General features: G+C 36.3%; 1 protein-coding gene across 2 annotated transcripts in view; it reads left to right on the plus strand.

Annotated features, from left to right (window-relative positions):
- Positions 1 to 7,071: 7,071 nt before the first annotated feature.
- INTU (inturned planar cell polarity protein) overlaps positions 7,072 to 12,372 on the plus strand; it is an 85,472-nt gene continuing 80,171 nt past the window's right edge. For both annotated transcript variants that reach the window (XM_061142317.1, XM_061142318.1), the window contains exon 1: positions 7,072 to 7,289. In XM_061142317.1, coding sequence (XP_060998300.1) covers positions 7,144 to 7,289 — 146 coding nt within the window. In that variant the 5' untranslated portion in view covers positions 7,072 to 7,143. The remainder of the gene's footprint in view (positions 7,290 to 12,372) is intronic.

A 12,372-nucleotide genomic window follows, 5' to 3' on the forward strand; every position in this document is an offset into this window, starting at 1 on the left:
CCTGGAGAGCCCCTGCCATAAACAATAAAGTATTATCAAATGAGCAACTAAAAGGGAATTCTGTTAAATTCCCTAAGACAATTTCCCCTGCATTTGATAAAATTACAGTCCAGGAGTAAGCCCCCGAAATACTAACTAGAAATTTATTCACAGTACGACTTTGATAAAGCCAGGAGGACTATTTGTTTTAAATGCTTAAAACCCTGATGCAACAGAATTCCTTCATGTTTTAAATGTCAAGTGCCAAAAAATTCCAAACTGACTAACACTATAGGGTTTCGGATCCAAAGCACAAACCTGTCTGAATGAACTAGGACAAAAGAGCATGTTTAAACTATAGCCATCAAAACTGAGATGATTATTTCGGAAGTAAGTAGTGGAGTGTTCTGGAATAAACCTGCTCAGTATATGAAAAGCTACTTTATCTGAATTACAAATAACTGCTCCCACATGCTATAGGAACCAATGGAATCTGAAACTATAAGTGTCTTTGTCAATATGATGGCTAATAATTCTCTATTTCTAACATTCTCTGAAAATCTTTCTGCTTTTGCAATACATTATTTTTGTTTTCAAACATTTATTTAAAAATTTGAGACATCTATAGATGTTCCTATTTCATTTAATGAAGATAGATTTTCACACAAGTTTATGTATAATCAAATGTCTTTTGCTAGTATATGCAAAGATTTGTTGAGACATAATGTAATAGAAATTAGAGAAATCAGATAACCTTTAAATTACACTCATTTATCATCACAGTTCTCAAGCTCTAGACCAGTACATGGCCTATGTTTTTATATCAGTCTTAGAAAATTTTTGTTTTTCCTTTAAAACATCCCTTGTAAGATATCCACAAAATTTGAGTAATTGCGTTAAAGAAACCAGCAGCTGTGAGCCATAGAAATTTTATAGACAAGAGAAAATAGAAGACTATTCTATTTTTACATCTTAAAGGATGATTCTTCTGAGTGTTTATTTTTTAATTACTTGTATATTTTCCATTGTAAATATGGTTTTCAAATGTAAAGCATTAAATTGCTATGCTTTTGTAAAAGATACTTCAGCCAAACCAAGATTGAAACAAAGTTCCAAATTTTTCTCTGCATGAGGTGTTAGCTTCAAAATATGTCAGTATTAAAATGAAACAATAGCTCAGCAAAAAATATTCAGCTATTGTTTTTTTATAAAAAGTTACATACAGGGTGTTTGAGTCAGGGACTCAAACTTCATTATTGCATTTCTCAGGTATTTTACTTAAATAAATCAATAAATATTTGTGTCAATCTTGATTATAGGAAGTACCCAAAAAATATCAGCACTCAAATTTTGCAGATTTTTTAAAATGTGTGCACAAGGTTACTGCAATTTAATCATTCCCTTGGAGTCCTATTCTGTTACATACTACATAGTTGTGGGACTTGGCAAGACAACCTGTCTATACTTTCCTGTTCATTCTGTAATATATCCACCTTACAGGATGGTGGGTAAATTCAGGTGATACTTAAATGCTCTATAAAATGAAAGTTCTATGAAATAAAAGGGATTATGTTTACAACTAATCCCTAAGAAAATTAAAACAAAACACAAAAGGATACCTATTTCTAAAGACTCAGAAAATTCAGCTAAGTGACTTTTGCCCAAAGCCTAAAGGCTAATGTCTTATTCTGGTCCAGGCTAGAGTGCCAGCATTTTGATGCTTCAGTAAGCAGAGGAGATGAGCTAAATGTGAATCTCTGAAAAGGTTTGATGACCTAAATTGGCAACAGCAAAATAAGCATCTTTAAAATACTTCAAATATCCAGAATTCTCAGGGGTAAAGGATGTCCCATTAGACAGTAATCCTGATGAATAAAATATCCTCTTAAATTCAAAAAGTAAAAGCTAAAATCAGTAAGATCAAAGCTCTTTGAAAATACAGTATATATCACACACTGCTCTATTTCCTCACATGTAAGGCATTCATTAGATTGCAAAGGTTATCTCATTTAGTTCTTAGCAACCCTGTATAGTTGGCAGGGATTATTACTGCTGTCTTCAGATGAAGAAACTGATTGTGTTCACAGTCAGTTGGTTATTAGTCCCAGAATCAGGATGAGAACCTGACTCCTCTAACTGGGGAATGCATGGCACTTATGGATTATCAAGCATTTTCATAGTCGTTATTAAATTATTATATGTTCGACAAAGATAGAGACTTTTTAAAGATATTACTGAGGGTACTTGATGCTCATTTAGAAACTATGGTTTTTGTAAATCTCATGTGTTTCCTCATTTTTTCTTCATCAGCAGATTGTCAGGCATTAAGAATTTTTGCTGCTGTGTATTCCTGTTTTGATTGGCAGCTATTGATCTATGGCAGTAGAACAGTTCACCAAATTTGTTAAAATTTGTAAATGAAAATATGAAATGAGAATAGTAGGTGTAAATGAACTGGGTTTGGGGTTCAGCTTTGTGCCATCTACTTTAGTTACCTTTATGTTCACTTCTATATTCTCATCTATATTCCATTATTGTTCAAATGCAGTATGCATGATCTTAGAACAAATTCCATATATTCTTACAGGTAGTTCAATTGTTATACAGGAAAGTGAAAATTTTCAATCATAATGCAATTCTATAAACATGAGATTGCTGAAATGTTATATATTATGAATCTATCCCAAATTTGAAAAAGTCCACATTATATAGTCTCAGGTTTTAAAATGCTATTTTGCTGAGTCTACCAGTTAATTATTCATGATTTTAAATGACTGTGGTTGTCAATATTACTACATAGTTCGTGAATTACTATTTCCCTGTTCACAATTAAGGCAATATTAATTAGTTCCTAATAAACCTCTGTTACATGAATTTTTATCTAGCAATTAAAAATTTTTTAATGGACATGACCTCCTGTGGCCCTATTTTCATTTGGTTCTCATTACTAGCTTATATTACTATTTAGGAAAGAGCTCTTGAACCTGCTAAAAATACTAAATATTTAATTATGTTCTTATCTGGTGTATTTTATGTCAGTATTGTATTGTTTGCCTTGTTGAGATGGTAATCAATGGAAATAAGGACCTGATGTCTCATATATATTAAACTAAACATATCTGGGCCTCAGAAGATGGCTGGCTATTTGGAGTGGAACAGAAAATAAGAATATACCCAGATCTAGGAGTTCCCCTGTGGCCTACTGGTTAGGATTTTGGGCTTCACTTCTGTGGCCCAGAGTTCAGCGCCTGGTCAGGAGACTGAGACCAGGCAAGCCTCCAAGTGCAGCCAAAAAAAAAAAAAGAACCTAAATCTTTTGAGTCTTCCTGCAATTGATAATTATGAGACAGACAGGCAAAGTCAGTATTCTTACAAAGTCCTTGAAAATGACATTTTCTTCTTTTCCATTCTTCATCCTCTCCAATACATCTAATGGTATCAAATATTAGTTTAGTTAAATATGACATATAAAGTTAGAAATCTGGAAATCAGATTATCTTACCCTGAAATTTTAAATAAGAATTTTAAAGGATTGCAATTATTTCTTCTTCTGTGAAAGATCAGGCAAAGGGATAACTTTTTCTGGGGAGGGGGAGGAATTTTGTTCATTAAACTTACGGAAATTAAGTTGACATAACTCAGATACTTTTCCGTAAGTTTTATGTGATATGTTATAAGGGGAAGGTGGAAAGAGGAATTCTTACTAAGGTAGGAAAAGAGCCTGGGGAGACTTCTTGAAAAAAGTACAACTTGAAATTGGGTCTCAAGGGAAAATGTAGTGTTTTGGATAAGCAGCATTCCATAGTGAGAGATCTGTGTGAGTAAATGATCTATAGAAGAGTTAAAAAAATTTTTGACACTTTATGTGTTAGGTATTTTACATGCATTGACTCATTGGATTCAACAGTCCTGTGAAATAGGTACCGATATCTTAACTCACAGATAGGAAAAGTAAAGTGTGGGGAGGTTTTTCACTCAAGATTAAACCCATAATTGTTTCTATAGCAGGGAGTGTTCTGCCTGCCAGGCTCAAAACTAGGAGGTGGGAATGGGTTCCTGTTTAGGAAATGGTCAGTGGGCCTGTAGGTAGGAAGCATAGAACCAAATGAAGGCTAAGGGCAGTTTTTCCCAAGTTTGCCTTTAACCTGAGGATCACTAGGGCTACTTTTCAAAATAGAGCTTTCCAGGCTCCTCCTCTGGAGATCCTGATCTTGTTGAAGTGGGGTAGGATCCTAAAGCTGTATGTTTAACAAGCACTTCAGGTAAGATGTGTCAATTAGTTAAGTTCGACAGTTTGCTTAACTTGATTAATGTATAACAGGAAATAAAGTCTCTAATTCCATATTAGTGCTCAGTTATTTGTAGAATTGGAAGGTGTTGTTTTTAGAGACTTCACAATTTGGATTTTATTCTCTGTTTAATGGGGTGGCATTGAGACTTATGAGCAGGGTATGAAACTATCAGATGCTTATAGAAAATAATGAAGTGTTATTTATAGTAGAAAATGTGTGCATGCATGCTAAGGCACTTCGGTCGTGTCTGACTCTTTGCAACCTATGAACTATAGCCTGCCAGGTCCTCTGTCCATGGGATTCTCCAGGCAAGAATACTGAAGTGGGTTGCCATTTCCTCCTCCAGGGCATCTTCCCAACCCCGGGATCGAACCTGCGTCTCTGATGTCTCCTGCATTAGTAGGTGGGTTCTTTACCACTAGCGCCTTTGTTAAAATTTAAAATGTCTTTTTTTTTTTAAACGTCCAATAAGGTGCTTTTAAAATGATGAAAGTCTAACTTTAAAGAGGCACCGAAAGCATTTTAATTTTAGAATGGAATCTTAGGGATTGTGGTGAGAATATGTATGTTTTAACATGAAACAAAATATAACTATTATAGTGGTTCCACCTTTTAATAGTATCTCTAACTTTAAAAGTAATACACCTGTATTTTTTTTGGGGGGGTGCGGAACTCAGTATTGATGGAAATATGTTTCTTTTCTTTCCTGACTCTACTCTCTTGAGCTTCTGACCCCATTACTTTCCCCATCACTTTTACCTGGCAAGATTGTCTTCTAACTACTAGAGAAAATAAACACCATCACATGGAGACTGCCTTAGCCTCCTGAGTGACACTGGCAAGTCAGCACCCATACCTGCACCCTCCTCTGGGTACCAGCTTCAGAGAAGAGGTGTGGAGCAAGGTCATATCTCTCCATCTGTTCCTTAGGTGCCATCTCTTTCTGTCACCATCCCTTTACCCATTCATCCCTTTATGAACGAGTCCCTGTTTTCTAATATTTGTGGTATGTGGACTTCTCTTTTCAGGAAAGACTTACAGATTTCCAGGGATGACAAACTTTACTATAATTTAAAATAAGCAGGTATAAGCTCTGTGCTTTACAGCTCTTTCATAAGATAAAAACAATTTTATAAATTAATACAAATAAACTGCAAAACAAAATTCAATAGCTAGTTAACAGTTATTAAAAAGCATATTTAGAAATCAATACAAATAAAACCATTAAACTTAGGATATTCAAATATACATAATTTAATGTGACAAATGAAACTAAATTGCATCTTAAAAGTTTAAATATTTAATGGCTACTGCCCAGGTTCTTTTGGGCAGTATATATGCATATATCTCTCTGGGCTATGGGATGACTCATCTTTCACTACTCTTCACTGTTTGGAACATAATATTCTGTAATAACAAGATAAGTTAAGCCTTCCTCTAAGAAATCTGCTGTGGCCCTACATGTCCCAAGTTTGTTTTCCTTTGGGTATTCCATTAGAACTCAGTATTTATCATAGTACACTATATGTTATAAATTGCACATTCATCTTTCAGTCTCTACCATCTACCCATATAGTTTAAGTTGAATCCCCAGCCCCCATCCATTGAGATCATAAAATAACATTAAGATCTTTTTAAAAAAAATTAACGGCTATAATAGGAACATTTTCCCATGCATTTCTTTTGAAAACATTTCTATTATCATAATATTCATCATACTTTATATATAAAGACATTTAACTTTTACCCTTTTGCTGAATATTAAGCTTGTTTTCAGCTTTTTATTTTTAAAGTTTATTTGCATCTCTTATTTTCTTAGACTAGATCTCTAATACCGAATTACTGATCTTTAATAGTAATTAATTCATAGTAATTAATTAATAGATCTTTAATTCAACTTTAATAGTTGAATTACTGGGTGCTGAGGAAGAAATATAATCTAATGGTTAATGACTTCAGCTCTTGTTGATTTTGTTTCCTGCTACCCGTGTGACCATAAACAAGATGAATAACCTCTGTAAGCTTCAGTTTCCTTATTTTAGTATAGAGAAATTTAGTTCATGTATATTCATATACCTATGAATAGAGCAAGTAATTAGAACAATGGCCGAATCTAAATAAATGCTACTATCTTGTACATTCCAAAAAGAGTTGATGCAAGTATTCGCAAAAGACAGGTAAATTATACCTGTGTACATTTCCAACTTCAGTGATGAGAACACCTCATCAAATTATAAAATTTTCAGTTAGAAAATGAACACGCAGTTGATTTCACAATGTTGGCACCAATTTAAAGCACCTCTACAACATCTGCTTGGGAGAACTGTGAAAATATTTTCTTCCGTGAAACAATAAGAAAACCAAAGAAATAATGGCGCATATTTACATTAATACCTACATGGCATTGCTTAAAAGCGTCCATTTCAAGCACGGACAGGGAGGTACAGAGTTGTTTCCTTTACTCTAGGGAAACGCAGGCGGAGCCCATCTAAGGTTTTGGGCAGCTGTTCGGTGTAGCAACAAAGTCCAAACTGCAAGAAAAAGAAAAAACCCAGTGGGCCTCCACTAGTTTTAATAAGTTAAGCTGTTCCAAAGGAGTGTCTTTCGGGGAGCGTAAGTGGTTAAGTTTTTGCTTCTTCCATTCTTCCCGGATGTCCTGGAAATTTTAGTTCATTGGCTCCTTTCAGGGGGTCTCAGTTCTCTCCGAGAAGCTTCCCCGTCTCCCTGGCAACCTGAGCTGCCACCAATTGCAGCTGAGAATTGGTGGTCACGTGGCCTCGGTCGCTTCCCGAGAGGAGGGAACATGGCGGCCCCGGCAAGCAGTAGGTGCGGGGTTTGAATTACGATACTTGTAGCAGCGGCATCCCTGCTCATGGCGTCTCTGCCGTTGTGCGGCTCGGTTCGGAGCCCAGAAGGACTCCCTGGAGACCCTTCTTCACAAGAAGAAGATCAGGATTATGATCCTGAAGATCCGGTCAGCGACTCGGGTTCATACTCCCCTACGAGTACAGACTCTAAGTAAGGTTCTCGAAGAGGGACAATTAAATCCATCCTTTCTGCCCCGAAAGTGTACACGTGGGGCGGGGCGGGGGGGAGAGACTTCCAGAGTGTTGGCATGGTAGAGAATGAGTGTTTGAGGTTCTATAATAAGTGGGGGTTATTTGCACCCGGTTTCAGCTGTGCGATAATGTGAGCAGAAATGACTGTTACTGTATACATTCTTTGTTATTGTAGGTTTTAAGGAGGAGGCTCTCTGGTGAGTTTTGTAATATATCAGAGTATATCTGCTAGAGTGTTCACAAAATTCTGTTCTGTCACAGTGTCTACTTGTTTTGGTGTCATGATCTTTGTGACTTTAATCTTATTAGTATTTAGAGTGAAAGGGACACCTTCTGCGTTTGGTCAACTATTTAAATTACGTAGGGTTTTTTGCCGTTATAAAACTGAATAGATATATAAAAGAAAGTAGATCAACCCCAGCCTCACCGTCGAGAACAACCTTTCAACTTTTGGGGGGTATTTCTGCTGTATTTTAGCTTTTGGGGGGGTATTTCTGCTGTATTTTCCTATGAACTTCCATGGTTTTCTTGTTTTCTCTTTTGTGTCATAATTTTTAAATACAGAATATCTTAAGTATTATTTTCTATTTTCTTATCCCTAAAAATGACGCAAAGTTATTAATGTTCACAGTACCCAATGCTGCTTCAGTTTTGAAGGCATTTATCCCTTACTGCTATGAATTGGGAGAAGGCAATGGCAACCCACTCCAGTAGTCTTGCCTGGAAAATCCCATGGGCAGAGGAGCTTGGTGGGCTGCAGTCCATGGGGTCGCAAAGAGTTGGACATGACTGAGCGACTCCACTTTCACTTTTCACTTTCCTGCATTGGAGAAGGAAATGGCAACACACTCCAGTGTTCTTGCCTGGAGAATCCCAGGGAAGGCGGAGCCTGGTGGGCTGCCGTCTAAGGGGTCGCACAGAGTTGGACACCACTGAAGCGACTTAGCAGCAGCAGCTATGGATTGAGAACTTTTTGGAAAGGTCAAGTAAAGTAATCAGTGTGAGCTTGAAACAACCAGCTGTGAAACTGTTCTGGTGCCAAAACATCAATCAGTGACCGCCATATATAGTCATTCTTAGAATGACATTTTATATGTATTTAAAGGTAACAGGAGTATTTAACATGTATTTAGGGGCATCAGTTACTTGGCACTTATTTTCACCCATAGGTATGTAAAACATTTTTATCATTATCTTTAAAAAGCAGGAGGAGAAAACCATCACTACTGGCTGCTTAAATATATTCTAGAGGCTTAATGAGGACAGATTATATTCTGGAAGACGAACAAATTAAAGGATATCAAACACTTTGTGTAATCTTCTAGTGTGGTCATTTAAAAAAATAATTTAAAAATTCATGGCTGTCAAGCCAGGCTGCTTGAAGGGAAGTATGGATTATGTGGAACCTTCTTTGGTCTTGCTATGGGAGCCATAGACAATGTGAGATTCAAACTCTTGGTTTCTCTACTTCTTAGAATCACACACTTTTAGTCCAGAGAGCATCTATAATTTTCTTAAGGTCACACAGTTGAGTGTTGTCAGTGGAGAAATTTAGGAGACCTGTTTTCAAAGAGGGTGTGTTGATTTTGATGAATGAATAAATGAGCTAGCCCTGTTACCTGGGAAGTGAGCAAGCTCAGGACCTTGTGTTAGAAAATGTGTTATTTCAAAGCATTTTGTGATTCAGGGAGTTGGACAAGACTGGAGCGACTTAGCATGCATGCATGCATTAGAGAAGGAAATGGCAACTCACTCCAGTATTCTTGCCTGGAGAATCCCAGGGACAGAGGAGCCTGGTGGGCTGCTGTCTATGGCGTCACACAGAGTCGAACATGACTGAAGCAACTTAGCAGCAGCCGTGTGATTCAGAATACATGTATATATGTATTATATTTTAGTTTTTTTTTCTTTAATGGCCTTTAAATTTTCTGTATCAGTCATTTCCTGATCACTCCATATATCCCAGTGTCTTTAACATCCTAATAATAAGACTACAGGAAATCTTAAATGTAAACTGTTTAGCTGGTCTATATTTTAAGTCCTACCAAGATACAGATTTTAAGGCTGTCATTTCTTGGTGTTTAGAACGTACGAGTTGATATACTGACCTGACCAGGTAGACTTCTGTCTGTTTTTTCCTTAAGATATTTACCTCCCTAAGGTGCAGAGTCACCAGTGCAAGTGATGGCCTTCCCATCTTGGACAGTACACGGGAACATGTGGATCACCGATGTAGGGATGTGAACCTAAGCTTTCTCATCAAAGCTAAGAGATATGAATTGCTTTTGTCTTTCATTGCCTACATGGAGGTTATTGAGGAAGTTACACCACTTACTGATTCACATAAAGTGTCCTGAACTTTCAAGGTTCCAGTTAATTTCTCCCTTGACTGATGGGGAGAAAAAAGGATACTTTAGAAAGAGAATTCAGCTATAGAAAGCTAAGCAATGTCCACTGAAAACAAGAATGACTGGAGAAGAGAAATATGTCCTTTAAATTTTTTTTCTGGGATATTTTAACATCTTTATTGAAGTGTAACTGACATATAATAAATCGTACATATTTAAAGTGTACGATTTAATAAGTTTTGACATGTATACATCTGCCAAGATAATGAACATATCCTTGTCTTCCAGAAGTTTCCCCGTGTGCCTCCCCAGTACTACTCATGCCTGCCTCACTCCTTACAACCACTTATCTGCTTTCTGTAGTGATAGATGAGTTTGTATTTCCAGAGTTTTATAAAAATGGACTCTCTTTTTTGTCTAGCTTCTTCTACTCAGCATACTTATTTTGAGACTCATTCACATTGTTGACTAAATGTGTTTCTCTCCTTTTTATTTCTGAACAGGACTCCATTTATTTCTGAACAGGATTGAGCATAGTTATTTTGAGATTCATTTTGTTACTTATATGTAGTTCTTTCCTTTTTATTTCTGAATAGGATTCCTTGGATATGTCAAAATTTGTCTTTTTCTTGGGTTTTAATGTGGGAAGGTGCTAATTGAAGAATCAAAATGTTTCATTCAGAGTTAGGGTGCAATATGTTATTAATAATATCCAGTTTAGTACAGTATTTTCCTTTTTCTTTCCTATTCTGAACCTTGACTTCTCTTTTCTTTTAATTTTTCTTTTGTCAAATTATATACATTAAAAAGTCAAACAGTATGTAGCTAGGTTTATGATGAGATATGGTAATTCTCTGCCACCGTCTCCATCTCAGCATATTGAAGAGAATTCATTGTCTGCCTTGTTGCCCATCTCATTTGCTGACCTCACTCTCTTTTTACTCAGGTCTTCAGATCTGATAAGTCTCCAATCCTGTTGACTTGCTTTTCTAATATCCACCCTACCACCTCCTTCCCCTTCTCACAGGCACCGCCTTACTTAAAGGGCTCGCCTGTCCCTTATACCAGTGGAGTAGCCTTATAACTGGTCTGAGTACTTCTAACTTCTCCTGTTTGCTGTCTTTCTTCCATACAGCTGACTGTTTCCTTTCTAAACTATAGTTCTAAATTATTTATCTTGTACAGAATCTATTACAAAAAGATACAGTGTAGCAGTTTGGATCAAAAGTATAATTAAACACAAGCATGAATATTACCAACAAAGCTAACTAAAATGAAGTAGATATCCAGATCATCCTTATGATCAGGAAAAGAAGGCTGAGATTTAAAAACTTATCTAGTATTTCAGGTTTGATCACTGCAGACTGTATTGTTCAAAGAATTCAACCACTTCGATTACAATGAAATTCCTTATAATGTAGCCTGAAATAACTGAAACTTTGACTAATTTTGTTAGTATCCATAGCATATTTGCAATGTCAAAATAATTTTTTCAGCAGATTATTATGAGAGGCATTTTGGTTCAGTGTAATAAGTACTGGATTAAGAGTAGGGTTCAGAAAACCTGAAAGTGTTGACATTTTAATTTCATCAAGTTTTCTCTGGTTTTTAGGAATTCAGAATTAATTCTTGGTTGTAACTTATTAGTTTACAAGATGTTTCAAGAGCGCTATATTCTAAGGGGCAAACACTTAAAGAGAAAATAAAGGCTGAATGTATAAGCGTTTCTGTCTCTTTGGAAATGAAACCTTTGTGTGGCTGCCTTAGAAAAGACATGCTTTTCTTTAACATAAAAACTATCTTCCTGGTAACTGGGAAACTTTATGGGCCTTTATCTTTTTTAACTTTTATTTTAAAATTGGAAATATTAGGATAATTGTGTTAGGGCAGTGTAACTACTATGTGTGATGCTATATAGTGGTTGGATGATTCATGGCATTATACATTTGTCTAAACCTATAGACTGTACAACACCAAGGATAAACAGTAACGTAAATTGTGGATTTGGGGTGATTATGATTATCAGTTTATCAGTTGTAATAAATGAACCACGCTGATAAAGGATGTTGATAGTGGAGGAGGTCATGCATGTCATGGGGAGGGAGTATATGAAAAGTCGCTGTACCTTCTGCTCAATTACGCTGTGAACCTGAAACTGCTCTAAAAAAGAAAAGTCTATTAAATCATTTTTCTACTCAAAAGCTTGATGTCCTCCCAAATAAATTCCAGATTCCTGAGGATGCTTTTTAAAGCTATTGTAGATCTGTTCTTTATCCTCTCAGACCCATCTTTGATGATCTTCCTTTAAGTCACCTTTATTCCTACTCGTCTTAACTCTGGCCACTAATTAAAAAATATTCTAGGGAATTCCCTGGTGGTCCAGTGGTTAGGACTCCATGCTTCCACTGCAGGGGGCACAGGTTCAATCCCTAGTTAGAGAACCAAGATCCCACAAGCCATGAAATATAGCAAAAAAAAAAAAAAAAATCCTAAACTGAGTGGTATATAAACAGTAGAAATTTATTTCTCACCGCTCTGGAGACTGGAAGTCCAAGGTCAGGATATCAACATGCCAAGTTCTGGTGAGGGCCCTCTTCCAGGTTACAGACTGCACATTCTCATTGTATTCTCACATAGTAGAGAGGAGAAACAAGTTCCCTGTGGCTCTTCTAAGGGCATTAATTCCATTCAGGA

This window comes from Dama dama, chromosome 5 (genome assembly GCF_033118175.1).
Source record: "Dama dama isolate Ldn47 chromosome 5, ASM3311817v1, whole genome shotgun sequence".
NCBI lineage: Eukaryota > Metazoa > Chordata > Mammalia > Artiodactyla > Cervidae > Dama > Dama dama.